The sequence below is a fragment of the Protopterus annectens genome, chromosome 5.part1, assembly GCF_019279795.1.
Source record: "Protopterus annectens isolate FY-2018-M chromosome 5.part1, PAN1.0, whole genome shotgun sequence".
NCBI classification, from domain to species: Eukaryota; Metazoa; Chordata; order Ceratodontiformes; family Protopteridae; genus Protopterus; species Protopterus annectens.
This window is the reverse complement of record NC_056736.1, coordinates 721,253,806-721,276,930: the sequence shown is the minus strand read 5'-3', so window position 1 is coordinate 721,276,930 and position 23,125 is coordinate 721,253,806. Positions and strand designations below refer to the sequence as shown.

The following is a 23,125-nucleotide window of genomic DNA, read 5'->3' as shown; positions in this document are numbered from 1 at the left end:
TAGGTGCACTGCGCTGCAGAGGGTGGGTGCTCAATAAGTGCAGCTTGTCTATGTGCGTAAAATTGGTGAAATAATGGAGCATATGGTAGAGGGAGCAGGGAAGGCAGTAGAGGTTTGTATACTGCTTGTGTTTACAAGTGCTGATACAGGAAGGTACGTAGCAATGGAGCTGTGGTCAATCAAAGCTGTTGTCTGTGTTTTTTGAATGATGGGATAGGAGTATGGGGAGAGGGCAATACTAGCTTAAAGCTGCTAGTTCAGGGAAATGCACAAAAGTGGGGTGAAAAAACAAATGTGGCTTTTATTTCTATGTGGTCACATCTAATTACGAGTTTGTTAAATAGACTGGGTCTTATAACAATTCACTACAGCAAAAGAGATAAGGAAAGTGAAGATCCATTCTGCTTTGAGATTGTGTAATATTAACTTAAATCCATACATGTGGCTGTAACAACCTTTATTGTATTATCTTTACTGAAGTGAAGGAAAAGAAAACTCTATTTGTACCTTGATATTTGCATGGAGTTAGGATTTGTGAAATCCTCATTGATAAAATATAGCCTTAGTGTGTGGTTTGTGGCAAAATGAGAATCATTACTTCTTTTGACACGCACATGATCCTGTAGGACAAATTGGAATACTGTACTATGAAAATGCCAGCTTTCTGGTCCACAGCTACCAAAGGTGACTATATGTTTGGTGAAATTAGTGATTTTAGATACGGCTTAATAAAAATTGGTACTTCCTTCTCAGATAAAACCTTCCTCCGCACTGGTGTTTTCTAGGGCTTCATACTCCTCTTCTTAGTTAGCAAACTTCCTTATAATTTATTTCACATTCTGTTGATTTTATACACAGATGACATGGTCTTAATTGGGACCAGCAAACATGCATGCCATTGACCTAAATAACTACACCATAGAAACCACTACCACCTTCATATATCTTGGTATCTGCTTAGATAGACCCGTCCCTAAACTTCCAATTACACATTTAAAAAAATAGAAACAAAGTCGACTCCCTCTTCTTCTGGGCCAACAAAATCTCTCCTTTTCTTAACAAACCTGCTAGGATAGCTATAGGGAAAGGGTGTCCTTATTGTCTCAACCTGAGCATGGGCTCCAAATCATTGCTTTGGCCTCCTAAAATAACTCAAATGCCCCTCATTTCAAACAAAATCAGCCTTCTTGTCAAACTCTCTACATTTCCTTTTTACTAGGATCCCAGGACTTCAAATTAGTCTGGCCGCAAACTTGCTGTCTTCAAGCATGAGAATTAGTAAAAAAAAAAAAAAAAAAAAAAAAAAGAACAACGTGCTCAGACAGCCTTTGGCATAAACTTGCAGTGAACAAAACATACCTTCAGCACTTTAGCTCCAACACTTTGGCATTCTTTCCCCTTCTGTCTAAAGGAAATAACCTTCTTACCCTGCTTTCAACAACAGCTGAAAACATATCTTTCCAAAGAGGCACAATGTGCCTGCCACAGTGAGGGCTGTCACTGAAGCACCTTCCGCTCAACCTCCTAATTTTCTAACTTACCTTTAAAGGGACTGATGTTAAGCCCCCCACCTCTTTTTTCTTTTCTTTCTACTTTGAGATTTGTACAGATTACCAATTAGGGTAATCACTGTGGTTTGTATGTTAATCTCTTAATTTATGTGTTTCTGTTGCATTCTTTTTTTACATACATTTGTACATTACACAACTAAATCAGTCACTATAATGTGCATGTTATTCCGTTCATGTGTTAGTTTTTTTTTTGTGAAGCAGTTAACCTGATCCCTGAGTGTAAAAGGTCAGTTTTATCCATGCATTACCCTGGTTAACAAACATAAAAAAATAAAATAAACAGAAGTATTTGCTTTTTGCATGTAACAGCCATCTTGGAAGTGATTCTAAAAAGCATGGGTCATTACTATACGTCGAGCATAACAAAAAATCCATCCCAGCTATGGATGCTGGTTCATCTCAGATGAATGAACTACTAAAGTGATAATTATTGAAAGACTGGCCTGTAATAAATATTCCAGAGTTTATACCACACTTTTCCTTGAGGTGATAGATTGACATCTGTTTGTGCGGTTCTGAGATTTGTAATATATATTTTAAATGATAATTAGATAGCTACAGAAGCACAAGTCTTCTAGTAAGTTCCCTCTGTGTCTGTCACATTTACTTGAAAATTAGATATTACATGGTGTCAGAAGTGAAGAAATGTTGTCCAGGAATGAAGAAGCATATCCACAGAAACAACAAAATGTGTCTGCTTTCCTGAATGTATGTGTTTGGAAGTACAGAAATATGTTAGAGCAAAAAAAAAGTAATCAACTGCAACTACCAGAGATTCTTTCAGCTCAAATAAATCGAGCAGAGAAACAGAAGCTTTGTGTAGAAATTCAGCTTATTCCTTATTGTGAGTAGAATAGCTGGATATTGAGGATTTATTGTCAGCTGGATAAAAAGATTTGCTGTTTGTTTGCCATTTGTTTGTAAAAGAGTACAGGATAACACAGACACTATAAATGTTTGTTTCTCAGCTGAAGGAGGGAAGGAGCTAAAAAGCAGGAATTTGGTGAGTTGCTTGATACATTGTAAGAGAGAATGTCAGAGGTATAATAAATTATGAAACAAAAAGCAGGCTATAAAGAGAAAGAGCTCTGAATGTATATATTATGTTATTTAGTCAACATTTGCTTACTGGGAAAGTCAGACTGGAACAGAGCCCATTTTCAGTGGAGGCCCAGGGAGAAATGTTCCAAAAACACCCCAGACATGGTTCTGCACAGAACAAGTTAAATTACTAGTGTACACAGTTAAAAATGAATATGAGAAGTAATAAGATAAAAAGTAAATCAACTGAAGAGAATAAAATGAGAATATGATGCAGAGTTAATGGATAAGAAAGAAAATAGCACGTGAGAGTAATAGAGACCTGACGGATGTTTGTGTAATGAACATTCAAACCCTATGTAGAAGCTGCCACTGTAAGCCTGAGATGAACAGTTGTCCTGTTTTTAATAAATGTTATGGAATCTGTGATAGAGAAAAGCATTTCCAAATATGTAGAAATAAAAAGTATTCAAAAGAATTTGCATGCATTCAGTTGTTTGTTCATATGTTCTATAATTACGTGGTTAATTCAGTGCAGGGTTATGGAGAAACCAGAGCTCAAATTTTCCATCTTAGGATGTTATCCTAATGTGTATACACACACACACACACACACACACACACACACACACGCACGCACGCACACACACACACACACACACGGCACATACAGCTGCAGGTAATTCAAGCAGTTGGCAATTCAGCTATGTCTTTGCAAAAACCCAAGCAGATGGGGAAGGGGACATGCAGTCTTTTCACAGAACGTGCCCCAGCCAAGAATTGATGTATAGATCCAAAAGCTGTAAGGCAGCAATGCTAACTGATGCAGCACTTTCTCACTCATTTTGTTGAACAATAATATGAAAATTAGTTGCCTGTTGGTCCTGTGTGTGTAATGAGATGATGCAGCGAAGTCTGAAAATGCATCAGAAATAATGAGACAAAAATGTGTGTCACAGTGTTTGAAATAAATGCTAAAATGAAGGCAAATGTTGGATATTAACTACACATAGGTACAGAGTGAAAGATTTTGTCTGAAGATATATTTGAAGCATTAGAGTATAAAAGTCTCAAATGCAAAAGAGAGCGCTGTGTGCATATTGTTAATATATTCTGGCACTGTTTAGTGCCATTTGATCAATAACTATGATAAATTTAAAAGTAAGAAGTTCAATTTTTTATTGCAGATCTCATAATTTGAAGTAGCACATTATGCTAATATTACTGGTTTCTTGAGTAATCACAATTAGGAATGGTAAAACAAATTCACAGTTTAAAAGCAAAGAGTGCGTATATGTAGAGTCAGTCATCAAGTTGCATAGACATCTCAGGTACTCTATATACTCTGTTCTGATTTATTTGCAGTGTTATGAAATTTTTTAAGAGAATATCATGTACATGTAACACCTCATATGACAGCAGTGATGCACTTTTCAAGAAAAATATCAACAGCAATCCAAACTGTAATAGAATGGAAACTAATGTGAAGAGGAAGTGTAGGTGCCGTTAGAAAGCAGTTAGACCCAGCAAAGTGGGTGAATAGTATTGTTATAAAGAATGGCAAAACAAGATTTGCATTTGTATTTATCCACATACATTACTTATTGCTGACAGCTAACAACGTGGCTCCAAAGTCCCAAAGGCCAAGTTCTTTTTGATAGAAGATACAGGCCATGGTTTCTGACAAGCAACGCTAGATGAACAAAGCTCAGCATTGTGCATATTTAGTAGTCCATATGGAGTCCTAAGACTTTTATCTGGTATTTACTCTACAACAGAGGTGTTCCAATTAATTAAACACTTGGAATGGGTTCAAAACATGATTGATTTATTAGTGTGGGATCAGATGCAGAACAGCATGGATACTGGTATATCTCCTGAACAGATTAGTATAACATATTTTCAAGTTGAACAATTACAAGTCTAAGCATAAAATAAAAGTGGCAAGTTTAAAGTATACAAGTCATATTTGCTTATTTATTTATTTTATTTTGTTATTTGACAGTCAGGTAGGCCTCCAAACCCTTTTCAGCCCTGACTCAGCCAAGAAGTCAAGACACAAAAGTTAAACTGATGTTAAATAGGATCTTAGAGTACAAAAATTGTTATATAATGACATTAATGCTAGATGAGCTGTAATGAAAGGAAACTGTAGTTCATAGGTTCATAGGTTAGTACTAAGCTAACTGCCCTTGCGAGCCATTTTAAGCTTAGCCAATTATCCCTTGTGAGATTTGAACCCTGCACCTTGTGTTTGTAAGGCAAACACCTTAACCATTAGGCCATCCTCAATCACAATGTTTGTCGAGTAGCATTTGAACGTTCATAAAAACAGGCAATGATATTTAGACAGATTCTAACGTAAGATGAATTCAAACTTGATGTGTTAAAATCCAGAACCATTATACAAATGTTAAAGTTGGAAGAAAAATAGGCATTGCAGAGGTTTCTAGGAATAATGCATTCCTTTGTAAAGTTTATATCAAATGCCTGAGACAGAAATGCTTCTCAGAAAACAGAGTAAGGTGCTGCCTGGGAGTGGAGCAATGAACAGGAAAAGGGGTTGAAATGAACAAAAGACTACTTACAGACATACATCTCAACTGTACACATTTTCACAGAATATCCAGATTTTTGCCTTATATTCTTGGTGTGTTTTTCTTACAATCTGTACTTTTCTGGCAAATAGCTGAGGATTGAAATAATTAAATAATGACAGATATTTGAGTTTAAGACTCCACATCCTTCAGAAAATTCATGCTAATGTAAAACCTATTGTTCTATCAACTTTCTAAGTTTGTAAGAGCAATATTTAAAATCTGACCCTATTTGTCCCCACTTCATTTTAGGCTTTGCCCAGACTTTTTGCTCTAAGAGGTTGAAAGGTATGCTTACAGATACTTCATCATTAAAGTACTATGATGGGTGTATGCCTCTTCTGTCGCAAATATATGCTAGCTTGTCTGGAGTAGGAGCAGTGATTCTGTAGGAGAATAGACCACTTACCTTTGGGTCAAGAGCATTTACAAATTCAAAAAAGATCTATAGTTAGATTAAATTTAAATTAAAAAATGAATAGTCTGTGAATGTTCGAAAATCCTTAAATTAGTCTATGGCAAAGATGTTTATATAAATCAACCCACCTTGCAAAGCAGATTTAAAACATCTTTGTACAAGATTCCTCTGTGATTGTAAAGGTTGTTACTACATTAACAGATTACTCTAAAAGTGAGATACAGACGAGGAAAGAAACTAAACATGGCAGATATATTGTGGATCATATGTTTACTGGAGAAGGGTGGAGAACTACTAGAAGAAGAAGAAGTGTCAGAGACTCTTTGGGTAATTCCATAGTTACCAGTAACAGAAGAAAAAGTAAAGGAATTTTAGTTGAGTGCAGACACTTACTTAGAAACACAGCTGCTGAAAGTGTTACATGAAAGAATAATTTGATTACGAATCATCATTAAGGAAAGAAATTCAGTCTTGTTTCTATTTCAAAGAAAAGATATGTTATGTCTAGGGGTCAATATTCAAAGTTGGCAAAGTGCTGTTTTGGTCAGCTTTGCCAACTCAGGTAAAAATGTAGTACTCGTTTATGTCATATGCAATGCATGCCATCACAACTTTCAAAGGAAGAGATGTAAATGAACTGCAAAACCAGAATCCAGAGTGTGTTCATATAGTGGCATGTGACTTTACTCAGGCCAACTTGAAAATGGCTCTGTCCCATTATTTCCAATATGTGGACTTTGCAACAAAAGGGGAGGACACACTGGACAATGTATACAGCAATGTTAAGCTGGCATTTAAGGCAGTGCGTCACCCACACCTGGGAAACTCTGACCACCTCTTTATGTTGTTACTACCAGCATATAAACCATTGATAACTAGAGGGAGATCAACAGTTAAACAAGTAAGAGTATCAGGACTGTTTCGAGAGCACAGACTGGAGCATATTCAAGGAGGCGGCTACTGAGAACTAGTGCATCAACCTGGAGGAGTACACCGAGGCAGTGATGGGCTACATCTCAAAATGTGTGGATGATGTGAGAGTCACCAAAAACATCATCACACGAGCCAGCCAGAAAACCTGCAGGTGTGCAAACTACTGAAAAGAAGGAATGCAGCTTTTAGGTCTGGAGACAGGGATGTCCTCAGAACAGCCAGAGCAAATCTGAAGAAGGGAGTGAGGGAAGCAAAATGCACCTATGGCAGAAAGATCCAGAGCTACTTTTCTGACCAAAAACACCTAGGGACCTATGGCAGGGTATCCAGTTCATAGCTGAATACAAACCCCTGTTTTCACAATGTGAGGACAACAAGGAATTTCTAAATAAGCTGAATGTCTACTTCAGCAGATTTGAGGTAGGGAGCAGGACAACAGTGAAAAAAAATGCCCATCTGCCATAACTAGAAGATGCTCACTCTCAACCCAGTTAATGTCCAGAAGACACTGCACTGAGTTAACACGAGAAAAGTGTCTGGGCCTGACAACGTCCTAGGGAAAATGCTCAGGGACTGTGCAGTCCAACTAACAAATGTCTTCACAGATAGTTTCAATAATGCTCTGAGTCAGCAAATTGGTCTGAAATGCTTCAAGGACACGACAATCACTCCATTACCAAAGAAGTCGCCACCATCTTGCCAAAATCACTGCCGCCCTGTAGCCCTCACCTTCACAGTAATGAAGTGCTTTGAAAGGCTGGTCAAGGATGCCATAACATCTGGGCTGCCTGCAGATCTTGACCCTCTGCAGTTTGCTTACCGAGCAAACCGCTCTATGGCAGATGCCATCTGTCTAGCACACCATTTATCCCTGGAATAAAAACACCCATTGACTTCAGCTCTGCTTTTAACATGGCCATCCCTCTTCATCTGTTAATGAAGCTACTCCATCTAGGCATCAACACTCCACTTTGTAACTGGATTCTTGACTTTCCTCACAGACAGACCTCAGACAGTGTGCACAGGAAATAACTCCTCTGATAGCATCACTCTTAACACTGGAGTCCCACAAGGAAATGTGCTAAGTCTCTTGCTTTTCACCCTGTTAACATGTGATTGTACAGCCAGTTACAATACAAATCACATCATCAAGTTTGCTGATGACACAACGGTGGTGGGCCTCATCAGTAATGACGATGAAACAGTGTATAGAGATGAGGTGGAACAACTGATTACCTGGTGTGGGAATAACAACTTAGCACTAAATATAAACAAGACAAAAGAGATAATTGTGGACTACAGAAAAAATCGTAAGGAACATTCCCCCCTCCTCACCATCAGTGGGGAAACAGTGGAAAGAGTGAGAAGCATGAGGTTTCTGGGAGTGCACATCGATGAGGACTTGTCTTGGAAAAACCAATACAAATGCCATAGTCAGGAAAGCACACCAGAGATCGCACTTTTTGAGAAGGCTGAGGAGAGCGAATCTCCCATCGATAGTTCTCATTACTTTCTAGAGAGGTAATATAGAAAGCATCCTGATGAACAACCTCATACAGTAAACTCTCAGTTAACCAGCACCCGCTGGGATTGGTAGATGCCGGATAACTGTCTGATTGCTAAAGAGTTACTATTAAAAATAGGCCTGACTAATACTGTACCCTGTACTGTTTGTTTGGTTTGACTTGTTCTCAGGTTTGGGAGAGGGGGAATTTATTCCTATCTTCCTTTTTAAAACTCTAAAACTCTAAAAACATAAGGTATGTTTCTGTGGGGGGAAACAGAAAGTGCAGCACATGAAAATTGCACTATGTTTCTTCTGTTTATTTTGCTGGTTGCTTGAGTTCCAGTTAACTGAGAGTTTACTGTAGTATGGTATGGAAGCTGCTCTGCCTCTGAGTGCAAATCCCTCCAGAGGGTGGTGAAGACGGCCGAGAGGATCATCAAGACCACCTTACCACCTATCCATGACTTGTACTTATCCAGATGTCTCGGCAGGGTCAGAGAAATAATTAAAGACTGCACTCACCCTGCTTACAGACTGTTCCTGCATCTATCATCCGGAAAGCACTTCCGAAGCATGCATTGCAGAACTACAAGATTCAGGAACAGCTTCTTCCCTAATGTCATCAGGCCGCGGAACTCCAGTAACCACTACACTCCATGATGTCCACCTGGGTCAGTAGAAACTGTAGTAACTTGTCTCATATTGTGCAATAACCTGGTTACCAGTCTTATCTAATACTTAGTGTAATATTAACCATGACTGTAACTTATAGGCCATCTAGGGCAGTAGCAATGCAGTAAAATATCTCTTCTTTCAGTGCAATACATGTTACAAATTCATAAATTAACCATAAGGTCCATAGTGCAATACTCTAATGTTCACAGTGTAATGCTAGAATGTCTCTTTCTGTGCAAGGATCAATGCAGTATCTTAACCAAGTACCTGTGCAGTACTAAAGTCTCATGCAAGTGCTCACTGTGAAAAGTATTAAAATGTGTTTCTAATTATGTGCAGCATTAGTCTATCTGCCTGCATCTCCGTGATATAATAGCTAGGTGTTATTGGTGTAAATGCCTGTGAAAATAGTCTATATGTTGTTTGCACATTGAGTCCAGAGACGCAGAATTTCATTCAGTTTTTGCATTTGTGTGATTTCTGAATGACAATAAAGTTTACTTTGGCTTTGCCTTTGGTTCAAATGCGATTATCCACAGAGCAGAGTAGACATTGGTTTGATACTGTTCAAAGATGTCATGCATTTGATATGTGTGGATTATTATTCCAGCTTCCTTGTATTTTTTAAATTGAGAAATATAACAAATACTAGTGTGGTTATTGCATTATGGCCTGTGTTCTTGAGACAGGAGTTACCTGATGTTGTTGTTTTTGATAATTCTGCAATAAACATTGAGGAATTCTAAAGATCGGTACATAAATTGGATTTCAGAAGTTCACAACTACTCGACATTAGGCAGTCTGTGAAGCAAGTGGAGAGAGCTTTCTAAACAGTACAGTATTCCATGAGAGAAAGCTGTAGGAAAAGCTTTGAGGATTATCATCCACTAGTTTTGGAGTATAACAATACTTCATTGTGGGGAATCATTCTATTTCCAACTTAATTGCTTAACTTAATGGGTTTAGATACACAAATGATGTTCGTAAATCAACAAGTAAAGTAAATACAAAACAGAATTCAGCAGAGACAGAAATACTATTATGGTGGAAATTACAGAAGATTAACAGATTTACTAGCTGGAAACAACATAAGAAAAATAAAGACCATTAGAAAGTTCACAGCATGAAGTTGAAGTGTTTGGTTAAAAAAAACAAAGCAATATCCTTTGTTGTTCAGGAAGAAGATAGCTGTATAGAAGGAACAGCAAATATTTTTATAATGCACATACTTCAAGGGTCCAGTAAAATGACCAGATAGAAGTATCATAAGGAATACTGTTAGAAGAATTTAATGTGTGACATTTGTGAGAGTCGAGCTTTGCAGAGAGAGAATTCTTAAATCGTGCCCAGAAAAAGCTGTAGTGCAGTGCAAACTGTGCCAAAGGAAGACCTGATGGCCAGTCTAAAAAGCCATGTTACACATTTTAGACATTACAGACCAGACAGAAATGGAGTACTGGACTGTCGCAGAATAAAAGTTTTGTAATATTTGTAGTCTTTGAATATTTTCATATGGTTCTATTTTGATATAAAAAAATCCTTAACTTACGTAGTATAATCCAAAAAAAGAAAGATAGTTCACCTGTCAGGCAAACACTCCTCCCAAAGGAGTTAAGGAATAAACATTAAGTAAATCAGTTCAGGAAGGAGTGAAGCTAAGTAGTCCACAGGTATGTCGCTCTGGATAACTCCAAACCAAGTAAAGCAAACAAAGTATATCCAAATAAAGCTCGAAGTTCTGTGGTTCACACAAATAATTTATTGTAGTAGACAAGCGCTTTCGCTAAACATAGCTTCTTCAGGTCACTAGACCATTGCAGACATGTTGTTAACGCTGAAATCACGTGATACAAACATTTCATACGTCTCATCTCAGTTTGGGATTTCTTTAGATGTAGCATTTATAACAGAGCTGGGTCAGACATGGCTTTGTAAGTCAAGCAGAGATCGCCTCTTAGTAGATGTTATGAGATAGAGAATAGCTGGAGTTTTTTGTGTCTGTCCATGTATGGCATGTGTTTAAGGCCTAGGATTCTCTTCGTGAGGTACTTCTGTGGCCTTTCCAGCTGTTGCATGTATCTAGTAAGGTACATGCCAAATGGGGCATTGTACTCAATGACTGGTCTAATGATGGAAGAGTAGAGAGAGATGATAACCTCTTTCTTCCCGGTTGCAAACCCTTGGTAATGAGATGTGCCACATAGAAGGACTTTCTGACCACAGTGGCAATGTGGTGGTCAAAGGAGAGGTTGCTGTCAACCTGTGTCTCCAGATCTGTTATAACACCTTCAATGTTCAGTGGACTCCCATCAATGTGGTAATTAGTGGGAACTGAGTTTTTCCCAAAGGGGATGATGTAGCATTTTTTGGCATTAAGCTTAAGGCCATGGTTTCAACACCAATCATTGGTCTCAATGAAGCCTTTCTGTAGGATGTCTACATGACTTGAGGAGTTAATAATGGCTCCCAGCTTGCACCATCTACGAACTTGGTCAAACAGAGTCCCTCTGTGTTGGCCTGGACTTCTGAGAAGTAGATGCCAAACAGGAGAGGACCCAGGCCCGATCCCTGTGGGAGTCCACTCATGACTAGTAGGCAGTCTGAATTGGAGTCTACTACTTTCACACTGTGGGTTCTTTCTGTGAGTCAGTTTGCAACCCACCTAGTGATATAGGTGTTGATGCCTAGTTTGGTGAGTTTATCAATAATTCCTGAGAGGGGAATGGTATCAAAGGCCTTGCCCAGATCGAGGTAGGCTATATAAACTGTCTTCCCCTTATTCACAGCTCTGGTTACTGACTCAAAGAAATCAAAAGTTTCCCTTATAAACAAACACATTCAAAAATTGAGAAAACTAATAATCTTATGCATATCAAAACTAGCCCTAAGTGGAGACATCCACCCCAACCCTGGCCCTACCATCTCCAACCCCAATCCTCATAATCAGACTAGAAACCACAACTTCTCCCATATTGCAGCCAATAGAAAGCCAAGTGACTTCCTTCTGCTAAGCCTAAATATTAGAAGTATATCCAACAAAGTCCATGAACTCCATGCCACCATAAACTTGTACTCCCCAGATATAGTCATCCTGACAGAAACCTGGCTAAAACCTCACATTACCAGTGAGCAAATACTCCCTACAGGTTACGGCATACTAAGAGTAGACCGGCTAAACAAAAAAGGAGGTGGTGTAGCTATAATATTTAAGCAGCATCTAAACATCCAGATCTTAAAATCATCAGCTCCACAAATAGGCAATGAAGAAATAATATATACCAACCTCAAAATTAACCAAAACAAAACCATCAACATAATTGGATGCTACTTCCCACCTGGCCAAAACATCCCTCCACTAGAAAACCTCCTCAGCTGGTCTACCCACCATCTGCCCCAAGAAACTATCATCTTAGGTGATTTCAATATTGACTGGCAATCCTGTTCTGGCAACAATCCAACCCATCATGTACACCTTCATGGCTTCACCCAACTAGTCCAGTCACCAACCAGGATAAATAAAAACTCCAGCAAGCACACTACCCTGGATTGGATACTAGTCAGTAAGAGCCCCCAGTCATATATAACAGGCTGCTTATCAGATAGCCTCAGTGATCACTCCCCAACATTCCTACTCAAAAATACCTATACCAAGCTAAACCTGTCATCTACTGTCAAATACGTAAAAAAACTAAACTTTAACCCACTCACATTCATCTCATTCCTCAAAGAATGTAACTGGCATCCTCTAAAGTACCTCAGTCTAGATGAAGCAGTTGAATTTTTTAATACTACCTTCCTGAACATCCTTAATTACCATGCCCCCATAAGATTTTCCAGAACCAAAGCACAACCCTCCCCATGGCTACAGAAAACCACTAAGTCAGAAATGAAAAACAGGGATAAAGCCTGGGAGCACTGGTGCAAAACCAAAACCCCCTCAGTTAGACAGAAATTCCTAGAACTACACAATAGAGCCAAAAAGCTAATAAAACAGGACAAATTCCAACACTACCAGTCTGCCCTATACTCCTCACAACACAGCCCCAAACAATTCTGGTCCTCCATAAACTCCATCCTCCACCCAGGTAAAGTCAGTACCCCTCCTCCTAACATCCCTCACTCCTCAGAAAATATGCTACCTCATTCAACACACACTTCACCCAAACCATACTATCACTAGCTAAACAACACAACCCCCCTCCCCTCCAACCCACACCTTCAATTAGTAATCTCCCCACTGCCTTCTCTTTTTCTCCTGTACCTACCTCCAACATAAAAAAACTCTTAACTAAATTTAAACCCACCAAATTAGCAGCGGACAACCTCCCAAGTGAATACCTACAAATCGCAGCTGATGCTCTGGCCTACCTAGTATCCATCTTGATTAACCGATATCTGTCAGAAAGTTACGTTCCCACACTGTGGAAAGTATCACATATAATTCCCCTCCACAAAGGCGGACCCTCCGCAGAACTAACCAATTACCACCCCATAGCTATTCTCTCTCTCCACTCTCCAAAATACTAGAGAGATGCATACACTTTCAGGTCTCAGACTACCTCCTTACTAACAGCCTCCTTTCCAATACTCATCATGGTTTCCGACCAAACCATAGCACCACCACTGCCTTACTCTCCTTTACTAACACTATCCTTCAGCATAAAAACAATGGCTATCTCTCCTCTGATACTTTCCTAGACCTATCTAAATCATTTGACATGGTCCCACACCAACATCTTATCTCTGTCCTCAATAACCTATCCTTCTCACAATCAGTCACCAACTGGTTTCAGAGTTACCTGTCTGACTGCCAACAATCCGTTTTATGGCAGGATGACATATCTCCCCAACTACCTGTCTCCATAGGGGTTCCCCAAGGATCCATCCTTGGACCCCTACTCTTCTCTGTTTACACCAATAATCTAGCCTCTGTCACCAAACATGGCACACTCATACAATACGTAGATGACTCGACCATCATCAGCTCAGCCCAGTCCCTACCCAAACTGCAAAAAGTCACATAGGAAGCCTTTTCCTCTGTTGAAACATGGTTATCCGATGCCCAATTAATACTCAACCCAAACAAAACTAAACTACTCATCTTCCAACCCACCAGACATACTCAAAACAACTCTCACTTTAACATCACAGTAAAAGACAACACCACTATATACCCAACTGAACACACCAAATTGCTAGGAGTGGAAATAGACAATAAACTAAAATTTGACATTCACATATCCATGACCATAAAAAAAGTCCACAAAAAACCAGGAGCGTTATATAGAAATAAGCAATTTCTCACCAAAGCAGCAAAGATTTCAATAGCAAATTCCCACCTTATCTCCACCCTACTTTATGCCTCTCCAATATATACCAACCTAAAGCAATGTGATCTAAACAAGCTAGAGACCTGCTACAACAAAATCGCCATATTCACCACAGGGGCATCCTACCATAGTCACCACTGTCTCTCACTTGCTGAACTGGGCTGGCTTGAACTCCCTCACCTCCTTCAGTGATATCAACTCTCATTCGCCCACAAACTAGTAAACCATCCACTAAATGTCCCATCCCTCCAGAATCTACTCCAACCCTATTGCACCACCAGACCACTAAGATCCAGCAACAAAAATCACTTGCAGATCACTAAAGCCAATAACTCTGCTGGTGAAGCACTATTCTCTTGCGCCATAGCCAAATTATGGAACTCACTCCCACCCACAATTACCTCCGTACCATCATGCACCCACTTCCAAACTTTACTAAAAGTGCACCTAAAAACATGCTGGCTATGCCCTTGCAACTCCCACTCTAATATCATCCACCCCATCCAACCACTACTTTTCTTTCCACTCCACTAACTACCTTGATTATAGCAAGCTCAGATGCTCATAAGCCTAGTACTTATTATACAGCAGGAACTTCTCATTGTAACATTTGTTAATGTCTGTTATGTACTTCACAGATAAAGATTCTAGTTGTCTACTGATGTACTATGTTCTTCATCTGTAAATATGTTGTAAGTAATTGCTATGTTAAATTGTTAATCGCTATGTAATCCAAAGTAACTACTGTCTGTTTATTTTACTGTGGAGCTTTTCTCCCCGGGCCTCCGCTGAAAATGGACCTACGTCCAGTCGGACACTCCCGGTCAACAAATTTAAATAAATAAATAAAAATAAATAAATAAATGATCTACCTTTCACAAAACCAAATTATGTCGATTCTAAAGTTTGGAGATTCCCTATATCCTTGTTAATTAGGTCCATGATGATGCACTCCATAGCCTTACATATCAGACTTGTCAGGCTAATGGGGCAATAGTTTACATGGTCTGTAGTCTCTCCCCCTTTATGGAGAGGGATCACTGTAGCAGTGCGCCATTCGGTAGGGACAAGGCCTGAGGTGAGGCTGTGATTGAACAGGGCACACAAATGTAGTGCTGGTTCACTTTGTAGATCATGTAGAACACATCTAGGGATATTGTTGGGTCCCATGGAAGCTGTATTCTTGGCCTTGGACAATGCAGATTTAACCCGTGCTGCAGTAATGCTGGGTGCCTGGCATTCCACCGGTATTATGATTGGTCCTTCAGGGGGGAGAGAGGGGTAAAGTTGGAACTGAATTTGTCAGCCAGTATTTTGGCAATATCTGTTGGCTCAGTACAGGAGGTACCATTGTGTAGTAACTCAGAGAAAACTTGGGCATTGCCGTGGAGATTTTTGATATAACTATAGAAGACTTTGTTGTTGTTTTTAGTGTTTGCTGCAATTCTGCCTTCATAGCTGGTTTTAGAGGTTTTGATGAGGGATCTCAACTTTTTGTTGAGGCTAATAAGGGAGTTTTTCCAGTCTTGGGACTTCACCTTTTTCTGCATCAGTTTCTTCCTTCTGTTGTACAGTTTATTAATGGCAGGGGACCAGCAGATCGGCTTCCTTTTTTTGGAGGAGAGCATCATGGTTCTGTTGGGTATGGTTAGTTCCATGCATTTATGTACATATTCATAGAGCGCATTGGTGTATGATTCGGCAGTCATGCATCTATTTTCCATTGACATGAGTGCTGTGAAGTTAGCCACCTCTATTTTTAGGAGCCAAAAGTCAGCTTTGGAAAAGATTTTCATAGTGGTTACCTTTGTGGGAATGTGTGGGTGAGATGTGGATTTCCGTGGTGATTAGTTTGTAGTCGGATCTAACCAGGGAGGAATTGACTATTGGTGTAGAGCAATGGTTGCCCATGTTAGTAATAACCAGGTCAAAGATGTTGCTTCCTCTAGTGGGGGGGGGGGGGTAAGAATGAGCTGATCCAGGACATTGGAATTGAAGAATTCCAGGAAGTGTTGGGCCAGTACATTGGTGTATGAGTAGTTTTTCCATTTGATGGAGAGTAAGTTGAAGTCACCTAGTATGAGAGTGCTCGGTTGCACTCTAATAGTTTCCAGGGTGCTTGGGAACATGCAGTGAGAGTCTTGGGATATGGTTGGGGACCTATAGCAGGCTAGGATGTGAACCGCTGTCTTACCCAATGTTAGTTGTACCTGAAGTATCTCAGATGCATTATGTTGGGCTACTAGTCTGGAGGTGTGCATATCCTTTATGAATATGGAGACACCACCGCCTTTGAAGCTTCGGTCCATGTTCTGGGGCTGAAAGGTGTGGAATGAGTTATAGCCTGGTAGTGCAGGGGTTTAAACCAGGTCTCTGTTACAGCACAAATGTCAATGTTCTCCATTTTGAGGAGTGCTTCGAGCAAGTGCATCTTGAGATTTAGACTTATATCATTGAGCAACATGACCCTTAGATTGCATTTATTTATAGCTGTTATGGTGGTAATTTGGTCTTTGGAACATCACCTAAAAAGGCACTATGGGGGTGGGAAGAGGCTTAGCCAGTATCTGGAAACCCAGGTGTGACAGATGCAGGCCATGTCTGGCAACGCATCAAGGTCTGTCAGTCATGTCATCGCAAGCAGACAGAAACTGGATCCCCTTAGAATGACACCAGAAACTTAGCCAGTTGTTGAAGTTGATCATTTTCTGCTTGTATTACGGTATCATTCTGGGTGAAGGTAGGATACTGCTCAGGGCAGGGGTCATACCTGCATGGGCCACATTATCCAAGAGCTCCTTCATGTCTTTTTTCATGAAGTCCAGGGAGGTGCATCTCAGGTCATTCACACCCACATGGACAGTGACAGAGTCATACTTGTACTTGTTGTGGAGTGACCTGAGTGCATGTGTTATGTTTTGGATTCTGGCACCTGATAGACAGCTGACTGTTACCTTCTCCTTATTCAACCTAGTGAGTGGGACATCAGTGTGCCTCACAATCGATTCACCTATGATTAGTGTATTGGGCAAGCTGTTCTGCCTTAGGGGCTTAGGCTGAGGGGCAGACTATGTAGGTGAGCTATGTGTCTTGTGGTTTGTTCTGTGTTGTGGTGGTCAAGTGCATTTCTGCCTTGGAGGTCCCTGCTGTTTGGGTAGATTTCTATTGAGAGCCTTCGCGAAGGTGGGTGTGCAGTTTGTGTTTTCATGTGAGAGCTGTAGTGGTGGGTGTTCTGGAGGGCTATATGTTACATGTGGTGTGGTGCAGGTGTTGAACTTCTACTCTTGACCAGCTATTCTGTAGTGTTGGCTTAAGAGTGCATGGCTTCCAATGTGGATATATAAGTGCATGTCTGACAAGTCTGAGTGTTGGAAGGTAAGAGGAGTGGGTTGTCTGTGTACATGAGGTAATTGCTACACTGCCTCAGAATGCCCAAGTTCACCAGGTTAATAGGAGAAAGCACAGGGAACTGACCTTTAGACACGCCATGTCATTATTACTAAGTATTGGAGCTGTTTCCTTATATGTTCCTTGTACAGGAAAAATGTCACTCAACATGTCTGAGTCTGTACAGAGCAGAGCACTGCCAAACACTTGAGGGGGAACTAATATGTAGGCCCTGAAAATTTAAGGATGAAGTATTTAGGTAGATATTCTGAAGTTAGAAAGAAATCAAGTAATACTTACTGAAAAATAAAGAATCAGCTTGTCAAGAATGATGAAAAGAGAGGAGTCACATGAATGGCTACTGCCTGGTTACTACTAATGCTGGTCTCAGAACAGCTTCACTCTGCTGGGATACAATGCTCCTTTGCTTCTTCTCTCACCAGAAGTAAACTTTTATCACCAATCCCAAGAAGAGAAGCATGCCACAGTCTGTTTGGTGATCCACAGTCTTGTCCCAGATGATGCAAGGGTCTGCAGACTTGTAGCCTTTTTCTGCTAGATGCCTCAAATAGCAATCAGACCAATCAGGTGCGTTAAGCACAGACACTTACTCTCCAAATGGAAAGAGTCAGGAATCAATGCACTCTGCTCCTACTCTCACCATGGTCAGAATATAAGCACAGGTTCCAAGCTGTCACCTGTGAAGCAGTTATTAAGCTTTCTGGTGATCAGCAGTCTCCAGGAAATAATGTAACTGCACTCCTTCTCTCACCAGGAGAAAACAGAAGCACTAATCCCAAAATGACTACTGAGAGGCAGAATGTGGGCTCTCCAGTAGCTGGTGGTCTTGCAAAAGATGCTTAAAGGTAAGATGAAAAAATGGTTTATCCTAAACTCTGCATTGTGCACTAGAGGAATTAGATGTGAAAGTAGGTAACTTTAGTTTTATATTTTCTAAAAAGTTAGGTTTTTAGTGGAGAGTCATTATTTTTAAAACAACACGATTGATTGAAAGGGGGTAGTCATTTTTGTATTCTGGTACTATGTAATACAGTAGGATGGCCAATAAATTTAAATAGTTGAAGGGGAGTGATTTCACAAATTGATAAATTTGTGCTTATTCACACCAGCCAGTAAAAGCAGAGAGGAAATGAAATATATGGTCAAATTAACATAAGGGGCAGGCAACTAGAAAGACAGTGGTGTTTAGGAATGCAACAGTAACCAGGTGGAAGTGTGGGAAAAAATTTCTGTCTGACTCACAAGAGACAGAGCTGTGGTCTCTTTTCAAGGTTTAACATGCAGTTAAAAGCAGAATACAAGTAAAACAGTGTAAAGAAAACAAATCACAGTATACAAAATAGAAAAAGGCAATCAAGTAATACAAAATATAACAAATAAAAAACAAACTAACCTTTCCCTCACAGCTTGCGTAGCTTAGACTACATTTCCAAGCAAAAATACCGGAAAAAACAAAGGGCTCATGCACAGAATTTTAAAAAAAGCACCAATTTAAAAAGAAAATGAGGTATGTTTGCAAAAACCTGCATCTTATATAGTGATCATAGGTAATCATTCTCCTACAGAAATTGTGCAAAATCATACAAGACTGAGATTCATGGCAAGTAAACCAGTCATGAGCCTACAAATGTAAAGGTAGATTTGTTTCAATTTATAAAGTTTCCCATGGAGCTATAATCAGAGACACCTGACGGATGGAAGTTGCAGCTCAGGAAAGTCTACCTTTGTCTAATGTGAAAGAGATGTATTCTAGTCACCTTAAAGAAGACTGATACTGAAGACTCGTGTTTCTCAACTACTGTTTTATTGCCTGTTATTACCACCCAGTGAAATATATGTAAAGTTTTAGTTTTCAAAATGTATGTGATTCCAAATGAAAGTGGAGGCTAGCTAGTGATTGCTTAGCTGCTATGTAAATAACTTGTATTGCCTAGCCTTAAAAATATACTGTATCTGATATTGCTATTATTTTTAGTGGAGCTTTTCTCCCCGGGCCTCTACTGAAAATGAACATATATCCAGTTAGACTAGCCCAGTCAACAAATGTAAAATAAAAAAATAAATTCTAACCTGTCTCTTTATATGATATTGTGACATATAATGTTTAGAGAATCATGAGCCTTGTGAAATTTTATGTTCACAGTGTGCAGTGTAAGATTCTTTTGCTGGCAACTTGGCATGGGTTGTGTTTAAAAAGTGCCCCTGAGCAGGCTCAAACACTTGGTTAACAAAGTAAAATTAAAGTTAATAAACACATGTAGCATGTATAGCAATAAACAATGTCTGTGTTGCAAAGTAAAAGTTCAGTGATGATTCACTTAAAGTATCAAAACCTGAAACTGAAGTTGCCCTGTGGGCTGAATTCACATACGCTGCTTCCTTGCATTGGAGTTTGTATTATTAAAGTTTTTTCAACTGTACTATATATATTACACTTTCTTTGCAAGTTACAGTAGCCTGTATATGATAAAGATAAATCACATGTGATTGACATATTGTCTATTAAAATGTCTGCTGCTGTTATGGCTGCCTTCACGCATGAGATCAGATACAAGTGAGTCATTGTTTAGTCCCTTTGTAATAGAAGCCAGTGGAGTTATCCCCTTTATTGACCATCAAGTGAAGACTCTCATGTTTTGTCACTTCAGGCCCTGGCAGGCAATGTTTACAACTACAGTGAAATGAAAAGTTTCTAGCTTCACACATATGTGTAATCTGTTATGTAACTTGTAGGAAAAATATATAATATGCTCATGTCTCTATATACTGGTGGCCTGTCTCTGTCCTGTTTTGACCGTATAGACCAACTCTAAAGTCTCCTTTACTGCCTTTTTAGCCATATTTACTCTTTTTCTTATATGTGAAGTTGTCCTGTCAGTCATTAGTGCTTTATGTTTACATTAACCAAGCCCTCAGAAGGCATGTGCCCCGTTTAACCAATTATGCTGCTGGTAATGGTCTTGGTGATAATTTTTTTTCTTTTATTACAGGTGCTGTGGCTTTCAGGAACAAAAAGGTCTGAGGTTTATGAGCGGGTCCCAGAGTTTCAGCAGACAAGGGGCAGTCTTGCCCCAATTCAAGATTTGCAGGAAGAGCACATTGTAAAATTGAACATTCCATACAGGTTAGCCACTAGAGAAGACACCAGGTCAGTAGTCAGTGCTGCTAATATCTTCTGCTTAAAGGGCATGGCTATATGTTTACTCAGCTGTACAGACAATGAGATTATACGGTTATTTATTATTTTAGTAGCTGCATAAATTAACTGATCCGCCAAACCCACTTTTATCCAGAACCAAAAATACTTGTAAAGCAGGCAGTCAATTTCAAGACAAGCCAAAAAAAAATAATATTAAAGCTGATCTACAACAGAATTTGCTCCTATTGCCTTAGAACCTTATCTGTTGTTCCTAAGACTGATAGAGTTCATCGCCAGGTATGATAACTCGTATGTATTCACCTTACAGTTCATCTGAGTAGGTGCTGACAGTACCTTTATACCAGTGTTACTTAGCATACGTATGACAAGTTGTGCATGTGCAGACACCTTGAGAAGGGTGGCAGATCATAATTCTGTCACACCAGTATCAATTTCTTCTGTTACTTAGTGAAAATAGCGCATGATCATTATTTCAGCTGATTTAGAAAAGGGTGTTCCATTTCCTTTATATACATTATCCAAAACACGTCATTGCATTTGTAACACTGAATTAGTTCACATCTATAGCATAATGTGAATAAAAAGAACTTAACACCTGCCCTTCCTTTCAAGGAGGTATATGGAACCAAAGTGATCATTTTACTTATGTTGAGATATATACTTTATTTTCATATAAGTTGTTTGACTGCTTTTTAACAATTATCTGGCAGTTAGCACAGAGGGTTAAGGCTGTGAGTTGTGATTCTTGTGGTACCAGGTTTGATTCCATCAGATCTCAGATACCTACTGTGTGATCTTGACCAAGTCACCTAACCAGACATTGCTCCCAGGTTGCCCCTGAAAAGAATTGCTGAAAGAGTATGTCAAGTGGGCCTGAAAATTAAATAACTACAGCAAAAGTACATAAAATCCTTACAAGTCTTATTAGTTTACTTGATTTTCTTACTGCATGAGGCCTTTACATTTAGCGCAATCACTCACTGTTGTTTTACATGGTGTTTGATTCTTGATAAAGGTTGAAAGACAAGTGTCCCAGTAGTTTGATGTACAAGCCCTGTCTCCAGAGGCCTACACAATCTCCCATAGTGTTGACTCAGCAAATGGACATGGGCATTTGCAAATTTACATGAGGCTGGTTGTTTCTTAACAGGGTAGGCAAATTGGTTTCTCACAGATCCATTTTAGCCTTAATCCATGTCATAAGGATGATAATAATAGTGTGACATCTGGAAAGAGGAAGGAGGACAAGGAGACGTGGTGGTGGAATGAAGATGTACAGGAGAGTATACAGAGAAAGAGGTTGGTGAAGAAGTGGGATTGTCAAAGAGATGAAGAAAGTAGACAAGAGTATAAGGAGATGAGGTGCATGGCAAAGAGAGAGTTGGCGAAGGCTAAGGATAAGGTGTAGGAAGAGTTGTATAAAAGGTTGGACACTAAGGAGGGAGAAAAGGACCTGTACCGATTGGCTAGACAGAGGGACCGAGCTAGTAAAGATGTGCAGCAGGTAAGGGTGATAAAGGATAATAAGGGAAACATACTCACAAGTGAGGGGAGTGTGTTGAGCAGATGGAAAGAGTACTTTGAGGGGTTGATGAATGAAGAGAATGAGAGGGAGAGAAAGTTGGATGATGTGCGGATAGTGAATCATGAAGTGCAGTGGATTATAGGTTCATAGGTAGGTACTAGGCTATCTGCCCTAGGGCATTTACAAGCCTAGCCAGAAGTGTTGGCTTTCGCCACCCTTTTAGACTAGATTCCTGAGCCTCTGTCCAGCAGGGCCATAGAAGGGATCCCAGGAACAAATTTACGATTTCCCATCCACTCATCAAAATTTTTCTTGAAGAGGGTCAGCAAGGGGCTCTGCCTAACATGGACTGGGATTCAATTCCAGAGCACGGGAAGCCTTTGGGATATGAATCTATCCCTCCAGCATGTCCTATTTATTGTTGTGCTAAGGTTTAAATCACTGGAGCGTGTAGCTCTAATGGATTTGGTTTTCTTGAGGGGGGAGCATGTCCAACAATTCTGGGTTAGACATGGCCTTGTACATCAGGCAGAGATCACCTCTGAGTAGGCGGTAAACAACTGAGTAGAGCTGGAGTTTCTTTAGTCAAGCTGCATAGGGCATCTGTTTGAGGCCCACAATCCTCTTGGTGAGGTATTTTTGAGGTCTCTCCAGCTGTTGCAGGTGCTGGGTAAGGTACATCCCAAATGGGGCATTGTACTCAATTATGGGCCTGATGAGCGATGAGTAGAGGGGCACAGTGACCTCTCTTGATCTAGATGTGAACCCTTTCGTGATTTGGTGGGCTATATAGAAGGTTTTTCTAACCACTTTGGCAATGTGATTGTCAAAGGAGAGGTTACTATCTACTTGGGTCCCCAGATCCCTAATTACTTCTTCCGTAATTAGTGGATTACCTCCTATATGGTAATTTGTGGGCACTTTGTTTTTCCCGAATGGGATGACTATGCATTTTTTTGC

The 23,125-nt window shown here is 39.8% G+C and overlaps 1 protein-coding gene across 1 annotated transcript in view; it reads left to right on the top strand.

Annotated features, from left to right (window-relative positions):
• The window catches only part of GDPD4 (glycerophosphodiester phosphodiesterase domain containing 4), a 1,130,252-nt gene that overhangs the window by 1,021,614 nt on the left and 85,513 nt on the right, over positions 1–23,125 (top strand). The window contains exon 12 of the mRNA XM_044073350.1: positions 20,471–20,628. Within this exon, the coding sequence (XP_043929285.1) occupies positions 20,471–20,628 (158 nt within the window). The remainder of the gene's footprint in view (positions 1–20,470; positions 20,629–23,125) is intronic.